Raw genomic sequence first — 22,199 nt, 5'->3', positions numbered from 1 at the left:
AAGTATTCTCATAGTTATTCAGTCAAGCAGTTACTGCAGGGTTAGGTTTCCAGGATTGTCACCAAATAATATGAAAAATCATTAGTTCATATTGGACAATGAAATGTTTAATCCTTTAGATGAAACATTTCTAAAGTATTGGGTTTAATGTTAGTGAGATCATCAATTTTCTATTTCTTACTCTAACAAAGTACTAAACAATTGAATATTTTAAATGAATGTAATGTTTAACAATAGTAACATTTGGGAATACTATGAATTCTCAACATTCCTACAGAATGAAACAAATATAGTTCTTTCTCAAATACATGCTGACCTCTGGTTTGCAAATAAAAATTTCAAAGGTTTCAGCTATATATTCATAATTAGATTCTCTGTAGAACACATCAATATGTATTACTGCATTTTATCATTTTAGGAACAGATATAATGAAGAAAAAAATCTATGCTTTCCTTGCAGATATTGAGCTAGGGAAATATTTGCTGTATTAAAATAATTTTGTATTTTATTGACTGACTTTCAACTTTAAGTTAATTATACCTAATCTCCTACTCTAATACAAAATGTAATACTTTAGACCTTTTAGAATTAGTTTAGCATAAACTAAGAAAAATTTTCTTTTGATGCTATTTTCTTACTTGGGGCTAAACTTGATTTATCTGGATCATTACAATAATGTTAAGTGGAATTGTAATAAACATGACTGAGTCAGTAAAAGGAAAAAGCATAAAATCGTTTTTGTATGAGGTACAAATTCATTATTGCTATCAAATTCAAATACAATCTTCTAGAATAAGTTTTGAAAGTAAAATTAATGGTAAGAAAACATTCAATTTAAGCTAAATCTGTTTATCAGAAGTTGTAAATTAACTGAATTTCTTAGATGCAGTTTTATATTCGGTGCACTCAGAATTTCAAAGCAACTTTCCCTAAGAGTTTGTCATGGCTTGTGTGTGAGCAATGTGTAGCCAAGTATTACTGTCTTTACTCTCAGTGGTAACAGGCGGGTAGGGCCAAGGTCCGCACTTAGAGCTGACCCTGTAAGCTTACAATGAATATAGTTTCTGAAACAATTTAGGAGACCAGTTTAATGACAAAATATATGTTGTGACATAGCCACAGACCTCTTTCCTAAGAAAGTTAAACTTTGGAGAAATAAAAGCGTGACTATTAGAGAGAAAATGTGCAAACACAAAATGAACTCCACGTATTAACTAGTCACTGAGAAGACCCTCTGCAGAAGAAAATTGAACAGGATGGTCACCAACAGGCATCTTTGCTTTATGTTCTGCTAGTGTTGCTTGTCTGGGGGGTGGTTATGTAAATAAAAACAGTGAAATAAAGCAAAAAAAGAAAAAGCCCACCAAAAACAACAGAACCACCCCCCCCCCAAAAAAAAACCAGGCTATCAGACAATGCCAGGGAAAGTTGCTTTTGAAATTCTGACTGCAGCTACTGTAAAACTGCATGTAAGAAATTCAGTTAACTTACAACTTTTAATAAATATGTTTAAATCGAATTTGTTCCCATTACTGTTAATTTAACTTTCAAAGCCTATTACAGAAGATCATATTTGTATTTGATTCTGGAATCAGTGCCCTGCATTTCCTGTCCCCACTTCCACATGTACCAACATTCAGGTACTCTTCCATAAACACTATCTTTCTCCTCTGGGGATAAAGCAGAATAACTGACAGACAGCTTTTCCTCCTCTCAGCCTTTTATTAGCCAGGTATTAGGAAAAGAGATGTTTAAGACATAACCCTACTTCTGAGGAGTTTATAGTCTTGCGTAGAGACAGATGAAAAATTAGGATGTAATTAATTGGGCTTCCCTGGTGGCTCAGATAGTAAAGTGCCTCTCTGCAATGTGGCAGACCAGGGTTTGATCCCTGGGTTGGGAAGATTCCCTGGAGAAGGAAATGGCAACCCCTTCCAGTACTCTTACCTGGAAAATCCCATGGGCAAAGGAGCCTGGTAGGCTACAGTCCATGGGGTTGCAAAGAGTCGGACATGACCGAGAGACTTCAATTTCACTTTCAATGTGATCAGTGTAAATTTTTATGTTGTGAAGTATTGGAACTATTTACTTGTTTTTGACGCTTTGGTTCAAAATCATTTGTAGAAGGGAAGGAGCAGAGATCTCTATAGTTAAAAAAATGGGGACACACACATGTGCATACCCCTGCCCCACCACCAGATTGTAATATGATATTTGGAGGATTTATTTTTAATTTGGGAATCACTACCTTGTTTCAGGTAGATTTGTACTTTCTTCTGCCACCTAGGCTTTTAATCTGTGTGGAAACTAATGTTAGCTTTTGGTTCACTAATTTGTCTTGTTAATTGTACCAAAGCATTATGAAGCCCTGATAGGTCTTAAAGTCTGTGTAGCAAATATGTTTTTGACTAGTCTTTTCTGTCTTTTCACTGTTAGAACCACCTTACATCTGAAGTCCAGAACCAGCATTTGTTCATGTTGAGGTGGGACTGGTGATCATCATCTACAAGTGACATCGCTATCTGGGACTACTTGTTGGTTGGGACGTTGAAGCCAGAGCTCCAGAGAGTGACTCAAACATAATGCCCTCCTGCTTAGTAGGTTTTGTGCTGTGCTCTGCTCAATCCTGTCGGACTCTTCTCGACCCCAGGGACTTCAGTCCACCAGTCTCCTCTGTCCATGGGATTCTCCAGGCCAGAATACTGGAGTGGGTCGCCATGCCCTCCTCTGGGGCATCTTCCCAACTCACGGACTGAGCCCAGGTCTCCCACATTGCAGGCGGATTATTTACTGTCTGAGCCACCAGAGAAGCCGGAATATACTGGAGTGGGTAGCCTATTCCTTCTTCAGGGGATCTTCCTGACCCAGGAATCGAACCGGGGTCTTCCTGCATTGCAGGCAGATTCATTACCAGCTGAGCTTCCAGGGAATTCCTTAACAGGTTATAAAAGAATATTCTTCTTTTAATAAAATACTACAAATAATCCCTCTTAAAAAGTGTCTATTATCTCACCCTGAGGAAAATGTTTGACTTGCATTCAGTTCAGTTCAGTTCATTTCAGTCGCTCAGTCGTGTCCGACTCTCTGCGACCCCATGAATCATAGCACGCCAGGCCTCCCATTAGCCACTGTGAATTCTAGTCTTTTAACATAACCGAATATGATTAAGAGATTTAGGCCACAACAGATTACAGTTATCAGAAACTATTTGGCTGCAAATATAATATGAATAAAATAATAAATGCTTGTTATTTTGATTAAACTAATTTATGTAGTTTTTTATGGAATGAATAATGAAGCATTTGTCTCCCAAATAATTCTGTACTGTAGATAATGTGTTAACTCCCACTTTTGACCTAATAATTCTTTTTATTTTCCTTTAGGCTAGTGAGAAGAATTCCTCACTATCAAATTCTTATCAAGTCTGGCAGAATTGGGATATCCTAAACCTACATGTCCAAAGAGGACATAACAATACTTACGGAATATGAGGTGCAGAATCTTAGGTTAAAAAATATTTTTGCAGGTCTTATTTATTTATGCTGAACTCAAGTTATCTGTCAAATAAGAATACTGATAAAAGTAAGGTAAATTGCTACCACCAAAAAATGTAATCTTAGTCACTGGGAATTTGCTGTATGACTCGGGGAACTACAACCAGGTCTCTGTAACAACTTTGAGGGGTGGGGTGGGGAGGGAGAGCCAGGAGGGAGGGGACATATGTATTCCTACGGCTGATTCATGTTGATGTATGGCAGAAACCAACACAATACTGTAAAGCAATTATCCATCAATTAAATTTTTAAAAATGTAATTTTTAGTATGGAATCCCATTTTATCAGTAATATTCAGAAACCTTATTTTAATATTTCTTTCTAAAAAGGAGCTTCGAACATAGTGGGTAGGTCTGTTTCAGTTCAGTTCAGTTCAGTCACTCAGTCATGTCCGACTCTTTGCGACCCCATGAATCACAGCACACCAGGCCTCCCTGTCCATCACCAACTCCCAGAGTTCTCTCAAACTCATGTCCATTGAGTTGGCGATGCCATCCAGCCATCTCATTCTCTGTCGTCCCCTTTTCCTCCCGCCCCCAATTCTTTCCAGCATCAGAGTCTTTCCACTGAGTCAACTCGTCGAATGAGGTGGCCAAAAGTATTGGAGTTTCAGCTTTAGCATCAGACCTTGCGACAGCAGTGCCCTGCTTGCTGAGATAGCCTTCAGGACCATCTCGGAGTACGGCTCTGTGCTGTCCAATATGGTAACCATTACCTACTTATGGTTGTCAAGTCCCTAAAGTGTGGCTAGTGCAACTAAGGAACTGAATGTTAAAAGTTTTTTTTTTTTTTTAATTTAAAAACTGACACTTGTTCCAGTTACTAGATCTTTAAGCGTGTCTGGAACAACATAGGTATGTGAACCTATTTTTTTCTGCCTATATTTTAAGAAAATTATATACAAATCAAGTATTTGTTATCAAAATTTAGCATATGAAATAAATGTGCTGTAATATAAAATACACACTGAATTTTGAAAACATAACAAAAGAATATAAAATACCCATTAATTATTCAGAAAATAGTTCCATGCCGAAATGATATTTTGGATATGCTAGGCTAAAGTATTAAAATTAGTTTCAACAGTTTTTTACTTTTTAAAAAATATACCTACTAAGAAATTTTAAATTACATACATGGATTGTGTTACATTTGTACTGGAGAAAGCTGGTATAATCAAAGGAGTCCTGGTGAAGAGAGTCTGGTCCATATATTACCTTTTATTTCTGGCATCATAATATTTTCTTAGTATACATCATTATCCTTTTATCAAAAGTTATGTATTGCTCATTGTTCTAAGAATGAATGTTGTGCAAGTGTGAAAGTGAAAGTGTTAGTCACTCAGTTGTGTCTGACTCTTTGCGACCCCATGGACTGTAGCCCACCAGGCTCCTCTGTCCATGGGATTCTCCAGGCAAGAATACTGGAGCGGGATGCCATACCCTTCTCCAGGGGATCTTCCCAACCCAGAAATTGAACCCAGGTCTCCTGCATTGTAGGTCGGAATCTTTACTGAGCTACCAGAGAAGCCCATTATTCTTTCTAAGAATGAATGTTAAGAATCATGTGTCAACATTTCTTTCCAGAGTAGACTGGAAAATAACTGTGTCAACATTTCTTTCCAGAGTAGAAAGATAAAATTATTTATACATGCACGTATATGAACTGTCTGTATACAAGTGTATATAACACATTTGTTTCCAGAGTATTTCCTGTAATAAGTTTTCAAAAACAGAAAGTAAGCCTAAGTATTCTGTTGAACTATATTCAAGGATTGACAGGCTTGGGGGTAAAACACTTTATTATATACAATATATATATTTAGGACAAAAGCAAACATTATAAAAAGTATAAAAACATTCAAAAAAAGATACAAACACAATATATTTTGATGAGAATTTTAGGTATGTTTTTTTTTCTTCTCTCTCCCCTTTACTTCAAAAGTTATAAATACTTTGGAAGCAGCATGTATTGTTGCACTTTTGATTTTTTGTTGAACTGTTGATGAACTTGAAAGTCTGGATGACTGGGGATCATCTATTTGGCCTTCCCATTCTTTCGTTTCTTCTTCTTTGATTATTAAAGGTTTTCCAAGAGTTTGTCCAACAAGGTTACAGACTTCTTGAGCTTTGCGCCATGCGTTTTCTACAGCAGCAAGACAGACTTGTCGTCTTAGGAATTAAATGCAGAGATGATTAGTAAGACATTCAACAAACTGTAGGATGGAACAGTTGTTTAATTAGTTGATAATTCATTGAAAGATGTGCTTAACTTACCGAAGGTTCTCAAGAGAACCTGGCATATGATAGAACTGGGGTTGGCTGATGACAACAGAGCTATCTAGCTTTTCAACAAGAAAGTTACAGATATTTTGCATTTTTCCGAATTCAGTAAATGTAATGCAGACCTGTAATGAAATAACAGTTGAAATTATGTTCATGTCTGATGCATGATTTCAAGTTTTTTTCTCTATGTGAGTTAAAAAAAAGTAAAGACAGATTACAGTGAGGTGATTTTATAGTATGTAACAGATAAGAAAGACCTCAGTTCAGTTCACTTCAGTCGGTCAGTCGTGTCCGACTCTTTGCAACCCCATGAATCACAGCACACCAGGCCTCCCTGTCCATCACCAACTCCCGGAGTTCACTCAAACTTATATCCATCGAGTCAGTGATGCCATCCAGCCATCTCATTCTCTGTCGTCCCCTTCTTCTCCTTCCCCCAATCCCTCCCAGCATCAGAGTCACTGCGGATGCTGATTGCAGCTATGAAATTAAAAGACACTTACTCCTTGGAAGGAAAGGTATGACCAACCTAGATAGCATATTCAAAAGCAGAGACATTACTTTGCCAACAAAGGTCTGTCTAGTCAAGGCTATGGTTTTTCCAGTGATCATGTATGTATGTGAGAGTTGGACTGTGAAGAAAGCTGAGCACCGAAGAATTGATGCCTTTGAACTGTGGTGCTGGAGAAGACTCTTGAGAGTCCCTTGGACTGCAAGGAGATCCAACCAGTCCATTCTAAAGGAGATCAATCCTGGGTGTTCATTGGAAGGACTGATGCTAAAGCTGAAACTCCAATACTTTGGCCACCTCATGCGAAGAGTTGACTCACTGGAAAGAAAGGTCTACTTGGTACTTATAACCAAATTTTGTTATTGAATTTATTTTTGCTTATGAATTTTTAAATTTGTTTAATGTTGCCTTGAACATTTTAAAGTTCATTTTAAATCAGTCAGGGACTTTTTATGAAAAAGAATTGGGGGGCTTCCCCTTCAATTTTATTATTTGGCTAAATTCTTAGCCTAATAAATGTTTCATAACATCTCTTTAGACATTAGCTAGCTTCCTGATTAGCGGTAATTACTTCATGCTTCACTGCTGTCAGTGAGGTATGCTTTTTCATCCAATGGTTATTTTCAGATCTATATGCAGAAGCTCATCTATTTCATTATGTCATCTGCTTTTAACTATGTGGAAGCAGTTCTTGTATATTCATCAATACTTGAAAACTGTAGTCTTTAAACATTCTATGAAAGCAAACTAAACCTTTTTCCTAAGGAAACTACACAAGCTCAATATGTAAAAGAATAAAGTACAGGTACTGAAGTACTTTATGTAAAATATATAATACTTTATGTAAAATATGTAAAACTATAATGTACAGATACTTAAGGACAGGCTGGAGTAGCAAAGAGTCATTTTATACAATATAGAACAGTTGCCTTTCATCAAAAATGTTATCCATGGAAGACTGATGTTCTGTCTGGTTTCAATACTTGCTTTGGATTAATTTGCTTTTTTCTAGTTTCGTAAGGCAGAGGCTTAGATTATTTATTTCAGATTTTTCTTCTTTTTACTATATGCATTCAATGCTAAAATTTATCTCTAAGCTCTGCTTTCGCTGCATCTCATAGTTTTTGATAGATTGTATTTTCATTTTCATTTAGTTCTAAACATTTAAAAGTTTCTCTTGGGATTTTTTCATGAGCCACATGTCATTTAGAAGTATGTTGTTTAATCTCCACATATTTGGGTATTTTCCAATTATGTTGATGTTACTGATTTCCAATTTAATTCCATTGTGATCAGAGAGTAGACATTATATTATCTATCATTTTAAATTTGTTAAGGTATAAGTTTTAGCCTAGAATGTATTTTAGAGGGGAAGGGAGCAGAGAAAGGTTTACTGCAGAGCCAAGTATTGAGAACGGGTGGCTTGTTCTTGAAAGACCCAAACTCCAAACGTGTGCTATCTTGGTGAATGTTCCATGAGAGCTTGAGAAGAATTCTGTTTTGGGGGAAGTAATTTATAGATTTCCATTTTGTTGTTGTTTTTTAGTTGCTAAGTTGTGTCTGACTCTTTGCAAACCCGTGGCTCCTCTTTCTATGGGATTTTCTAGACAAAGATACTGGAGTGGGTTGTCATTTCCTTCTCCAGGAGATCTTCTTGACCCAGGGGTCGATGGAACCCATGTCTCCTGCTTGGCAGGTGGATCTTTACCACTGAACCGCCTGAGAAGCCCCGTAGATGATCATTATATCCAGTCAATTGATGGTATTTGTTGAATTTAACTAGGTCCCTCCTGATTTTATGCCTGCGGAAGCGGCCCCTTCTTTTTAAAGTGACTTTGCTTTTTTTTTAAAAAAAACTATTTATTTGGCTGCATCAGGTCTTAGTTGCTGCAGGCAGGGTCTTCACTGCATCATGTGGAATTTTTTGTGTGGTGTATACTGTGTCTAGTAGCTGCCCACAGGCTTAGTTGCTCCATGGCATGTGGGATCTTAGTTCCCTGACCAGGGACTGAACCCATGTCCCCTGCATTGCCAGGTAGACTCTTAACCACTGGACCACCAGGGGAAGTCCCTGAATCTGTCCCTTTTTGATAAAGGAAGTTGGAGACTCCAACTATGATGGTAGACTCATCTATTTCTCTTAGAGGTTCTACTAGTTTTTGCCTGATGTAGTTTGACACTCAGGAGAATGAATATTAAGGACTGTTATTATTTTTTGGTTGTGCCACTGTGTGGCATGTGGGATCTTAGTTCCCTGACCAGGAGCTGGACTCTGCACTTGAAGCACAGAGTCTTAACCACTGGACCACCAGGGAAGTCCCCATGGATTGTTATGTTTCTTCGAAAACTGCCCTATATCATTACATAATACCCTTCTGTATCCTTGGTAACTCCCTATTATGAACTCTGCTTTGTCCAAAATTACAATAGTGACTCCTCCTTTCTTTTGATTAGTGTTAGCATGATTAATTTTTCTCCATGGATTTACTTTTAATCTATATATGTCTTTATATTTAAAACAGATTTCTCATCAGTTCAGTTCAGTTCAGTCCCTCAGTCGTGTCCGACTCTTTGTGACCCCATGAATCACAGCACGCCAGGCTTCCCTGTCCATCACCAACCCCGGAGTTCACTCAAACTCATGTCCATCGAGTCGGTGATGCCATCCAGCCATCTCATTCTCTGTCGTCCCCATCTCCTCCTGCCCCCAATCCCTCCCAGCATCAGAGTCTTTTCCAGTGAGTCAACTTGTCGCATGAGGTGGCCAAAGTATTGGAGTTTCAGCTTTAGCATCAGTCCTTCCAATAAACACCCAGGATTGATCTCCTTTAGAATGGACTGGTTGGATCTCCTTGCAGTCCAAGGGACTCTTAAGAGTCTTCTCCAGCACCACAGTTCAAAAGCATCAATTCTTGGGCGATCAGCTTTCTTCACAGTCCAACTCTCACATCCATACATAGATAACATATAGTTTGGTGGCGTTTTTTGATCCACTGTGACAATCTTTTAATTGCTACATTTAGACCACTGATGTTCAAAGCATTACTGATATAGCTGGATTAATATTTACCATATTCTTTACTGTTTTCTATTTGTTTCCTTTGTTCTTTTTTCTAAGTTCTGTCTTCTGCCTTTTGTGATTTTAATTGAGCATTTCATGGTTTCTTTTTTTTTCTCCTTTCTCTTAGCATATCAGTTATATTTTTTAAGCTTTTATTAGTGGTTTCCCTAAAGTATATAATACATATTTATAACTAATCCAAGTCCACTTTAAATAACACTACACCACTTCATGGGTTGAATAACTACTTTATAATAACAAAATACTCCTAAGTACTCCACCCCATCTCTTGTATCATCACTGTCATTCATCTCACTTATACATCAGCACAAGTGTGTGCTAAGTCGCTTCAGTCATGTCCGACTCTTTGCGATGCTATGGACTGTAGCCTGCCAGACTCCTCTGTCCATACTCCAGGCAGGAATACTGGAGTGGCTTGCCATGCTCTCCTCCAGGGGATCCTCCTGACCCTGGGCTCGAACCTGTGTCTCTTATGTCTCCTGAATTGGCAGGCAGGTTCTTTACTGAGCCATGGGGAAAGCCCCTTAAATTATTTGTATTTAATGTGATTATTGATATGGTTATATTTAGACTTCTGAACTTGCTATTGATTTTCTATTTGTCTCATATTTTCTTTGTTCCCCTCTCCCCATTTCCTGTCTTTTTGGGAAGAGAGTGAGTATATTTTTTATTCTATTTGATATCCTTCATTGGTTTCTTACTGTAACTTGTTGTTACTTTAGTGTCTGCTTTAGAGTTTACAGTATATACATGTTTAATTTATCTCAATCTACCTTCAGGAGATACACCATTTCACACATAAGAAATTTTAAATATTATACTTCTATTTCTCCCTTCATGCTATTGCTGTTGTATGTTTTACATATGTTATAATCCCTAAAGTTCATCATTATCACTTTTGTTTAAACAATTATTTTTACATAGATGTAGAGTTATAGAGATATAAGAAAAATATCAAATCTACCTATGTAGTTACCATTTTCAGTGTTCTTCATTCCTCTGTGTAGATTCCTATTCCTTTCTAGTACCATTTCCTTCCCCCTACCCAACTCTGTTTAACATTCCTTGGATTGAAGGTCTATGGTAATGAATTCTTTCAGCTTTCTGAAAAAGTGTATTAATTGGCCTTTGATTTTGAACAATATTTTTGCTGACTATAGGGGAAATATAAGATAGGAGAAATATGATTTAAATGCATAAATCAAATATAAATATGATTTATACACTGGGCAAGGAAATGGTAATCCACTCCAGTGTTCTTGCCTGGAAAATCCCATGGACAGAGGAGCCTAGCAGGCTACAGTCCATGGGGTCACAAGAGTTGGACACAACTTAGCAACTAAAACCACTAAAACCACAAACCACATATAAAATATTTCACAACAAAAATGAAGAGTTGAGAAAAGATTAGATAAGATAATGTATGGAAAACACCTGAAACATGGAAACGTGCAAGGAAAAGGAGAGGGAAAACTGGTTATACTACTTTTCCTATTTAATAGACTTTTACTGAATGCTTATTGTGTCCCAGGCTTTTAAAATCTCTTCAACACTGAAACTGTAACAAGAAAGCAACACGAGAAGTGGAAGGACAGAAAAGGAATTGCAAAGCCAAGGTTTTACTTCAACATTTCCCAGGTGGTTCCCTAAAATCATCATCATTGTTGTTGTTTAGTCACTAAGTCATGTCCGGACTCTTTGCCACCCTGTGGACTGTAGCCTGTCAGGCTCCTCTGTCCATTGGATTTCTCAGGCAAGAATACTGGAGTGGGTTGCCATTTCCTTCTCCAGGGGATCTTCCTGAGCCAAGAATTGAACCTGAGGTGCCTACATCTCCTGCATTGCAGGTGGATTCTTTATTGCTGAGCCAACAGGGAAGCCCAAAATCATTATAAGTATTTTTAAAATTCCTTCAGATAGTTAAATTTTAAGTGAAAAAATTACAAATTTATTCAAGTAAATATAGGAACAACAGTGTGTTATGATAATTACTAACTCAAGAGGTAAGAAGCCAGGATTCCAATTTTCATTCTAATTCTTGTAATATGATCTTTAAATCTGAGCCTAAGCTATCTTAGCCTAAAGCCACACCCTTAAATTTAGGAAAAATAATATATTATCTGCCTGAAGGTAGGTAGGACTAGGCAATCTCCTGAGGTATTTTCCACCTCTAAAGGCAAAAGTTCTCTGATTGGATTAATAGAGCCCATTCTAATCCAACTCTTGTTTGTTTCCTGTGGCAAGGAAGCGGTAAGACTAAACACACACTCCAAGAAGTTTGGAATCAAAGAGACAGCAGTCTTCTAACCTAGCTGTAACTACTTATAACATACTCTGACTTCATAAAGTCCTGATCATAAAATCTTTGAAGATACGTAAAAAGCTCAACAGTTGTAGGAACTAAATGTTTTCATTAATTGTGTGTAAAAAAAGTACACAATTTTTTCAATTTGTGCAAAGGTTGAGTAGTTTTTATTTTTAAATAAATCTTAACACAAAATAAGGCTATGGTTTTTCCAGTGGTCATGTATGGATGTAAGAGTGGGACTGTGAAGAAAGCTGATCGCCGAAGAATTGATGCTTTTGAACTGTGGTGTTGGAGAAGACTCTTGAGAGTCCCTTGTACTGCAAGGAGATCCAACCAGTCCATTCTAAAGGAGATCAATCCTGGGTGTTCATTGGAAGGACTGATGCTAAAGCTGAAACTGCAATACTTTGGCCACCTCATGTGACGAGTTGACTCACTGGAAAAGACTCTGATGCTGGGAGGGATTGGGGGCAGGAGGAGAAGGGGACGACAGAGAATGAGATGGCTGGATGGCATCACCGACTCGATGGACATGGATTTGGGTGAACTCTGGGTGTTGGTGATGGACAGGGAGGCCTGGCGTGCTGTGATTCATGGGGTCGCAAAGAGTCGGACATGACTGAGCGACTGAACTGAACTGAACACAAAATAAAACTGTCCTGTGAAACAAAAGAATGTTGAAGTCTTTCCATCCTTTATGCTATGACTATTAATTTGCTATTTATCTGAGGAGAAGAAATTTTTCCTCTGTAGTGTTTCTTCCTGTTGACTACATGATAACATTACGAAAATTTTGTTCAGGTGGCAATTAAATGCTACTTCCCTCTTGCTAGTTTTATTCCATTTCAAAACAATTTCTCTTAAATCTCACCCAGATATGTAACACCAAAAATGATTTTGAGAAAAATGATCTTTTATCAACACCATGAGAAGTATTTCTCCTGTACTTGACTTTCAAGAATAAAATTAAATGCAAATTGTCCCCACAAAGTCATGCTGTTTCCAATTATTTGTGAAGATAATACATACCTCTGCTTCCATGTGATAAGCATTTTCTAGCCTTTTAAAATCCTTTGTCACAGTTACATTTTCTGACTGAAACAGAAAGTACAAGAAAATGATTACTAAATGTTTGGCTACCAAATGCAATTACTCTAAAACAAAGTATAAACCTGTACTTATTAAAATCAGGATAACAAAATACGTGAAAAGAACTGGCTTGCCTAATGCTTTAAAACTTTCTTAAAAACATAAATTCAGAAACCTACAAATATTTGCTGATATTTCATAATTGTCATTCCACTTGTAACTTTTAAATTAGCTAGTTCAAAAAGTATGAACTTAGGGTGATATATATGTGAAGAATTATTTGTACATAAAACATTCTGAATGTTGTAGGGATGTTAGAGTTTATAAAATGTTTAACGTACAAATAACACTAATTTACTGAATACATATAGTATGCAACTTTGGGCAAGTTACTCCACTTTTTGAGACATAGTTTCCACACTTATAAAATTGTGTTACACTGCATGTGAGGTAGTAGGTAGATGGGCCTCAGGCTGAGCCACTGGAGTTTGTCTCTTCCTCCCCCAATATTTCGGGGAAAAAGATAACGGCAGGAGCAGAGAGGAACTAAGCCCTGCTGGAGTAAAAAGATGACCACATCTTTCATTCTTCAGGAAAAGGAGACCTCCCTGACTATACATGTGCAGAAAAGTTCCTAGGGGGTCAAAAAAGAAGGGGGTGCTAACCCATAATGTTTTGCCAACCCCTCAGAGACCCTTGTGCTGGAATCCATCTTGGCCAAAAGATTCATGCGCACATTGGACAGGGCCCTGAGTCAGATCGGATATGGGCAATAAGCAAGATAACTGGCTAGAGGAAAACAAAGACCTGGAAGAAGGCCCCTATTTAAGCAATTCAGACCACACCTTTAGCACTCCTCCTTAGCAAAGATGCCCTAACTCTTCTCTGAGTGTGTAGCTCTGCTTTACTCTGTCCTAAACTGCTTTTTTTTGGTGCTCTTTCACACGTATGGTGCTTCTAATAATCTCTGTTTGTTTGACAACCTTGATCTCTTAGTAAAATTCTTTTTTCAAAGAGGTCAAGGGCCAGGGCTCTGCTTCTAGTCACTAGCCCCTAGTGGTCTGGTGGTTAGGATTCCTGGTTTGCACCCAGCCAGCAGAGGTTTGATTCCCAGGCAGGAAACTAAGATCTTGCTTCAAGCTGCCACTCACTGCTATTCCCTCCAAGATCACATTGAACTGATTTGAGGATTTAATGAAAAGTTGTGAATAAAATGCTTGACACAGAAGGCACTCAGCAAACAGAGATGCAATACCATTATGATATAAACATTTCCTGAAATATTGGACCTAAGCCAGCCTGTTCTTAGAAAAGTAACATTAATGCTTTTTGATTCTCTGGGTAAGTACAGGGTATATAATTTTGATAAAAATGTTGAACTTCTTATTTATGTTTCAAAGGGTTTTAAAATTAAGTGAAATGAATTCTTGACTTACTCCCACTCTTGGGGATAGGCAGAACTTATATTTTATAAATGTTTGTATCTTTAAAAATATATGCTAAATAAAGATGATGATGCTGTTATTTAGTAAAGGATTTACATGCACATGAATTTTAAGATATACACTAATTTCAAGCCATTTATAGACCTATAAAATTCTAAAAAGCTTTAACCTGAAAATCTGAACTTAAATTCCAATTATAGCTCTGATGTCAGTTTCAATGAAAATATTAATTCATTTTTGTGATAATATTTATTATAATATTATGGTAATAATTATTCATTGTAGAAAATTACAGTGTTGATAAATATAAACTAAACCAATGTTATACACATTGCTTAAAGTTGAAAACATGAAACTTGATACATGAAACATTTGTCATTTAGTATTCTTTTCTGACATGTAAACATATCTTCTATTTTCTTAGATGTCTTTTTCCAGTTTTCCCCAACTTCATTTGATAGATATATATAAGACTTCTGATGGAAAAATTATTAGAGAAATAATTTTAGGAAAGGTAGCAGAAAAGAGAGTATCCTTTTATTGTTTCAGTTAACATTATAGTTTTTATAAAAATAATATACACTAATTAAAGAATATCTAATACTAGAGAAAGAATAGTCTCTAAACCCCTTATGTTAATATTTCAGTAAACATTTAATTAAGTCATCTATCCATGCACATAAAAATCTGTAGATCTATGTACAGAATTTTTTATATATGAAATTATACTCTACATGCTGTTCTGTAACCTTTTAATAACTTCTACTTTAGAAAAACTTAAAATCTACAGAAAAGTTGCCAAGATAGTATAGAGTTCCATATACCTCAGTTCCAGGTTTTTCTGATTTATCATTTTTTTATTACTATGGTACGTATCAGTTTAACTCAGTCGCGAAGTCTTGTCCGACTCTGTGACATATACACATATATCCACAATTGTTTCTGTGTCTATCCATCTGATATACACTAAGCTAAACATGAGTTGATATTGATGTTTCTAACTCTAATTAAGAACCACAGAGTTCATTCTAACTTTCCTTTCTTATCTGTAATTTCCTCTCCAGTAGTCAGAAACCTGATTTCCCTCATCCACCAACCACCTATTTTTCAAGCCTACTCTACATATAAAGCAGTTTCAAAACTGTAAACCTTGGAAAAAACATTTACTAACTAGAGTACAGAGTTTACGTATCTTTCATCTTTATCATCAGTTTCTAGTAAAATATTTTCCAAACTTACTTAGGATATTCTGCTCACCTTCTGTCCCCATGTTTAGTGAAATTATGTCATTCATTTGTAACAGAGTTAGGTTCATTTGTCACAGTCTGGGTTCTGTCCTGGAATTGACCTGTGGTTTTTTTTTTAAATTTGCAAAATTAGTGTTCCCTTTTTGTGATTTACAGTTTTATGGGTTTTGACAAATGTATTCATCACTCCAGTACCACACAGAATAATTTTTTCCCCTTGAAAAGTTTCTCTGTGCACCTCCTTTATAGTTAACCACTTTGCCACCAAACAACCCATCCACCAATTTATGTCCCTATACTTTTCCCTTTTCCAGAATGTCACATGACTGGATCATAGAGTGTAAACCTTTTGAATCTGTTTTTTTCACTTATAATATTTAAGATTTGCCCATGCTGTTCTGTGAATAGCTTGCACCTCTTTATTGCTGAGTAATTTTTCAATGCATGGATGTAATAGTTATCCATTCCGCTGTTGAAAACATCTTGGCTGTTCCAAGTTCAAAAGTTTTAGTGAGTTATGAATAAACCTGCTATAAATATTCTTGTGCAAATTTATATGTGAACATAAGTCTTTGATTCTCTTGTGGGTTAATGGTTCATAGTAAGTCTAACTTTGTAAGAAGCTGTAAGAGTGTCTTTCAAAGAGGCCATAGCACTTTGCAGTCTCACCAGCAATGAATGAAAATTTCTGTTGTTCGACATCTTTGCCAGCATTTGCTATCATGAATGATATTGGATTTTAGTCAATCTAATACATGCATAATGGTATCAAATTGTGGTTTTAATTTTCATTTCTTTAATGACAAATAATGTGGAGGATCTTTTCATGTGTTTACTTGCCATCTGTATATATTCTTTGGTGAAGTATATGTTCAGGTATTTTGTGTTTTTTAATTGAGTGATTTGTTTTCTTATTATTGAATCAACCATAAGATCAAATAAAGCAGTAATTTTTTATTTTTAAGGGCACTTGAGTTGGATTCTTGCACATGCAGTAGGGGAAAGATAGACTTTTTAAATGATTTCAATAGATGTTTTCTTCTAAATGGTTAAGTACAGCAACTTACCCACTTAGGAGAAAACAAAACCCTTTTCCTTACACCAAAATAAATTCCAAATGTAGTAAATATTTAATTTACTATAAAGGGTCCCTAAAAAGTCCAGGAAATATTAATTAATAGTTATGTAGCCTTAGGCTTGCGAAGGACCCAATAAGCATTACACCAAAGTCAGAAAACATTTTTTTTTTGCAGGAGAAATGTTTATTTGAAGTGAAAAACAATAAAAACAATAGTACTTTAACTAACATATGAAGCAGAACAAGAAAACAATAAAAACAGGTTACATTAGTTCTTACAAATTTAGGGATTTAAAAAACTCTTATCATTTAGCTTTAATCTCCTTATGAGAAGCTTTCCTTATGAAGAAAATAAAACTTTGAAGAGTTTAAGTGATTTACTAGAAGACTTGAAAATATCGTGAAAAATTGTACTAGTAAGAGAATTTAAATAAATCTTTAAATTTTTTAATGTTTAATACTGCAAACAGGGTTACATGGCAAATACGAAACTGGGAAAATTTTTGCAATATATGAGAGACAGTTATTGATAATCTTAATTTTTAAAGTTCCCATACATTTCAAAAGAAAAGATAACAGAAAAATAGGAACAGAGATAGGGAATGTTTAATAACTGTTTTATTTAAAATGCAGTGATCAGGAATGTTTAATAAACATTTTATGGTTGAATGAGTAAATATTGCTTGGAACTTTAAAACATTTTTCCATGAAAACACTCAAAAGGAGGTCATGCCTTCACAGGTGAAACTATATATAACCATAAAATTATATATGATCTATATGATAGCTTGGAGAAGGCAATGGCAAGCTACTCCAGTACTGATGCCTAGAAAATTGCATGGACAGAGGAGCCTGGTGGGCTGCAGTCCATGCAGTCGCTACTAGTTGGACACGACTGAGCGACTTCACTTTCACTTTTCACTTTCACACATTGGAGAAGGAAATGGCAACCCACTCCAGTGTTCTTGCCTGGAGAATCCCAGGGACGGTGGAGCCTGGTTGGCTGCCGTCTATGGGGTCGCACAGAGTCGGATACAACTGAAGCGACTTAGCAGCAGCATATGATAGCTAAATAGTTTATTAAAAACCATTTTCTAAGTACACATTATGTGAGGAGTACAAAATATAACCCATCAAGACAAAGCAAACGAGACAAAATGATCTCCACTCTGGAGTGGTTTAGAATATGGAGGAGAGAAAAGGAGAGCAGTAATTATAATGTAAAGTGATAGATTTTATTAAGGGTGGTGAACTGGAGTTTGGTATGCAGGGAGTAGTGTGGGAAAAACGTGCTCAAGAAGTGAACTTGGGCTGGTTTTTAAAGGAAAAAAAGGGAAGTCAGTCTATGAGGCGAGGAGATAACAAGAAATGGCAGAGTTAAAGCTCCATCTATTAAGTGAAAGAGTTTGGAATATGAGGGGCCTTTTAATCAGGGGAGTGATTTAAAAACAAAGATTTTAAAATTTAAAATGAATAAAGATATTTTGAAGACCCATTAAATTCACCCTGAAATGTAATATAAATGATTTTACTTGCATTTTCTACTGAACAAATTATTTACCACTGCTTTCCTCCAACCAGTGCGTTCTCTTGGCAAAACTCCAGCAAATTTGGAAAACTCAGCAGTGGCCACAGGACTGGAAAAGGTCAGTCTTCATCCCAATCCCAAAGAAAGGCAATGCCAAAGAATGCTCAAACTACCGCACAATTGCACTCATCTCACACGCTAGTAAAGTCATGCTCAAAATTCCAAGCCAGGCTTCAGCAATATGTGAACCGTGAACTTCCAGATGTTCAAGCAGGTTTTAGAAAAGGCAGAGGAACCAGAGGTCAAATGGCCAACATCCGCTGGATCATGGAGAAAGCAAGAGAGTTCCAGATAAACATCTATTTCTGCTTCATTGACTATGCCAAAGCCTTTGACTGTGTGGATCACAATAAACTGTGGAATACCAGACCACCTGACCTGCCTCTTGAGAAACCTGTATGCAGGTCAGGAAGCAACAGTCAGAACTGGACATGGAACAACAGATTGGTTCCAAATAGGAAAAGGCGAACGTCAAGGTTGTATAATGTCACCCTGCTTATTTAACTTATATGCAGAGTACATCATGAGGAATGCTGGGCTGGAAGAAGCACAAACTGGAATCAAGATTGCTGGGAGAAATATCAATAACCTCAGATATGCAGATGATACCACCCTTATGGCAGAAAGTGAAGAGGAACTAAAAAGCCTCTTGATGAAAGAGGAGAGTGAAAAGTTTGGCTTGAAGCTCAACATTCAGAAAACGAAGATCATGGCGTCTGGTCCCATCACTTCAAGGGAAATGGATGGGGAAACAGTGGAAACAGTGTCAGACTTTATTTTTTTGGGCTCCAAAATCACTGCAGATGCTGACTGCAGCCAGGAAATTAACAGACGCTTACTCCTTGGAAGGAAAGTTATGACCAACCTAGATAGCATATTAAAAAGCAGAGACATTACTTTGCCAACCAAGGTCCATCTAGTCAAGGCTATGGTTTTTCCCGTGGTCATGTATGGATGTGAGAGTTGGACTGTGAAGAAAGCTGATCACCGAAGAATTGATGCTTTTGAACTGTGGTGCTGGAGAAGCCTCTTGAGAGTCCCTTGGACCGCAAGGAGGTCCAACCAGTCCATTCTAAAGGAGATCAATCCTGGGTGTTCATTGGAAGGACTGATGCTAAAGCTGAAACTGCAATACTTTGGCCACCTCGTGACGAGTTGACTCACTGGAAAAGACTGATACTGGGAGGGATTGGGGGTGGGAGGAAAAGGGGACGACAGAGAATGAGATGGCTGGATGGCATCACCGACTCGATGGACCTGAGTTTGAGTGAACTCCGGGAGGTGGTGATGGACAGGGAGGCCTGGCGTGCTGTGATTCATGGGGTCGCAAAGAGTCGGATACGACTGAGCGACTGAACTGAACTTCCTCCAACAGCAGAGATAATCTGGAGATTACTGACCTTTGCATGTCTTGAACACTAAGTCTTTAATGTAATTACTTTAAGTTGGATGTAGTGATGGATCCTGTTTTAAATATTAGAAGTTGCAGCCATGTGAGCTCCGTATACATTTTAAGCAAAAAACTTAAGAATTGGTTATATTATTCAAATACCTCTGCAGCACTGGCAGCAGTTTTGGGGACAAAATATATTTCTATATATTATATTCATTTTATTCACATAATTTATAATTAGCAGCGGATGCTTCTAAACTGTAAAATCATTTAGAGACATCTTTTCAAAATGACTTTTAAAATAAATCTATGTTTATAAATGCAATCTATGTTTATAAGTACAAATAAAACTCCTTAAAATAAATACTTGTTTTTTCAGGGTGTGTCATTTCTAACAAGAGCACTTTTAAGGACTCAGTGTTGGGGGGACACAAATCACAGCTCTGGCCTTCAGGCTACTCTGTAATATGAGGGATCTGGGACAGCTTGTGAAGTCTGTGCTTTTTAATTCTCTTTCATTCTAATTATCTGGAGCCTAGGCTAGTTGAAAGAAACCTAGATTTTGGTTTTGAGAATATAGGAGTTCAAATAGAACCCTGGGTGTTCAGAGCATTGTTTAACCTTCTTAAATCTGGAAAGTGGGGATATTAAAATCTGCTTAACAGGGGTGTTGTACGAATTAAATAAGATTCGTTCTTTTTTTTTTTTTCAGTGGGCTTAGGGTAAGATTTATTTAGGGATTTCTTTCAGGAACATCTCTGGTAAGAAGAGGTATTTCATTATGTGGCATGTACAATATATTGGCTTAATTTTCTTGGATAAGATTTTGAGTCTTTATAAAATGAAAACGGGGTACAATATTCCCCCTATCCCGCCCCAGCTCTACATTACTTTTTGTGAAAAATACCAAAGAATCAGTTCATGTAAAGCTTTCCCAGGCTGGGAGGAGGAGTGCAGAATAAAAACAAAAAAATGATTCAGTGTCTAGCACACTACTTATGCAAGCATTTACATTTTACTGTTTCAAGCTTAACAGTTCGTCATTTCAAGGTTAAAAACAAATTACTGCAGCAAGTGATACCAAATAAAACCCCACTCAATTTTAATTCTTTTGTTTTACAAGTCACTGCGGCTGATAATTACTTTCCCCTAGAAGGATGGGCTGGGGAAGACTGAAGGCCGGGGGAGAAGGGGACGACAGAGAATGAGATGGCTGGATGGCATCACCTACTCGATGGACCCGAGTTTGAGTCAACTCCGGGAGTTGGTGATGGACAGGGAGGCCTGGTGAGCCGCAGTCCACGGGGTCGCAAAGAGTCGGACACGACTGAGCGACTGAACTGAACTGAGGAAGATGGGCCAGAGAGACACTCGGCCAGTCCCCGCGGCCCCTCACGCCGCCGAAGACACAAAGGTGTCCTAGACGCTCAAACCCTCGCCGCCCCTACCCTCCGCCGCCGGCCTTTCGCGGTCGGGCTGGAAGCTCCCGGCCGGCGGAGCTCTCACCTGCACGCCCTGCTGCCGGAGGCTCTGCGTGATGTAGTCCAGGCGGCGGCAAACGCTCTTCTTGGCCTCGGCCGCCGCCTCCTTGGTGCTGCTCACCCGCACGACCACCTGCGCCCGGTCGGGGCTCGCAGACACCTCCGCGGTGCCGCTGACATGCACCTCGCGGGTGGGAGTTTGGGCCGGCGCTGGCGAGAGAGGGCGGCGCAGGCCGGGCAGCGTCTCTCCACCCGAGAGCAGATAGTTTTCCCGGCCTCGATCAGCCCAGGGAAGCAGTTCCACGAAGACCCGCGACTGAGGGGTCTGTTGCAGCGACATAGCGCTGGCAGCTTGGTTGTCCGTAGCAACTCGGAGCCGACGGCGGCCGAAGCGGTCCAGGCGCCTCAAGGCTGGCGCGGCGCGGCGCGGCGCAAAGGATGTCGGGATGGCCTTGGCCGCCCAGGAGCCGCTGCTACGCTTTGCGGAGGATTTTGCCGCGTCTCCTTTACGAGTTGTTGACTGAGCGCGGCGCTGTGGGTTTTAACTTGCTCACCTTGTCGCCTTGGAAAACCTGAGGGAGGTTTCTATGCGGCCACCCTCTCAGAGTGCCCTTTCCGCGCCGTCCGTCGGCCTCGGCCGGCGACGCGACGCGCGTACCTCGGAAGTTTCCTCAGAGGCCGGGACGGCTCTTTTTAGTCTTAATCTGCTGCGGGTCTCCGCTTGTCCCAACTTTGTCTTTACTTTTGTCTGACTTTACTATTCCACTTGCGCAGTGGACCCCACGGCACCGTAGAGCGCCAGAGATTTGTGTTGGATTGAACTTTACCAGTTTGATCTTGGAAGTTTATGATTCCTAGAATCTCAGTTTCATCGCCTCTAAAGCCGTGTTGATAATACATTCCACATTTGCAATGTGATCATAAAGTAATTGCCATAAGGAAAGCAGAAAATAATGGATAATGATAACAATAATAGCTAAAGCTTTGGCATGCTTTTCAAATCTCTCGAATTTTCTCTAAAATTCCTGGAATGGTTCTGGCCTTGAATAAGGACAAGAGAAACTCAAGTGGTATCAAAGCACATTGAACATCGACATGGCAGAGCCTTACACTACTTGTTCTTATCTTTACCCTTTG

General features: G+C 38.2%; 1 protein-coding gene across 1 annotated transcript; it reads right to left on the bottom strand.

Moving 5' to 3' along the window:
* Nucleotides 1–5,343: 5,343 nt before the first annotated feature.
* IRAK1BP1 (interleukin 1 receptor associated kinase 1 binding protein 1) lies at nucleotides 5,344–21,478 on the bottom strand. The gene is made up of 4 exons (XM_055433145.2): nucleotides 21,088–21,478; nucleotides 12,771–12,836; nucleotides 5,832–5,962; nucleotides 5,344–5,726 (listed from the first exon to the last, which is right to left on the bottom strand). Exons 1-4 carry the CDS (start codon nucleotides 21,400–21,402, stop codon nucleotides 5,456–5,458), a joined length of 783 nt encoding a protein of 260 aa, XP_055289120.2. The 5' UTR covers nucleotides 21,403–21,478; the 3' UTR covers nucleotides 5,344–5,455.
* Nucleotides 21,479–22,199: the final 721 nt, after the last annotated feature.

The sequence above is a fragment of the Moschus berezovskii genome, chromosome 10 (genome assembly GCF_049115385.1).
Source record: "Moschus berezovskii isolate FMDL1 chromosome 10, NW_MosBer_1.0, whole genome shotgun sequence".
Taxonomy (NCBI): Eukaryota; Metazoa; Chordata; class Mammalia; order Artiodactyla; family Moschidae; genus Moschus; species Moschus berezovskii.
Note: the sequence above shows the minus strand (reverse complement) of the source record. Positions and strands in the feature narration are given on the sequence as shown.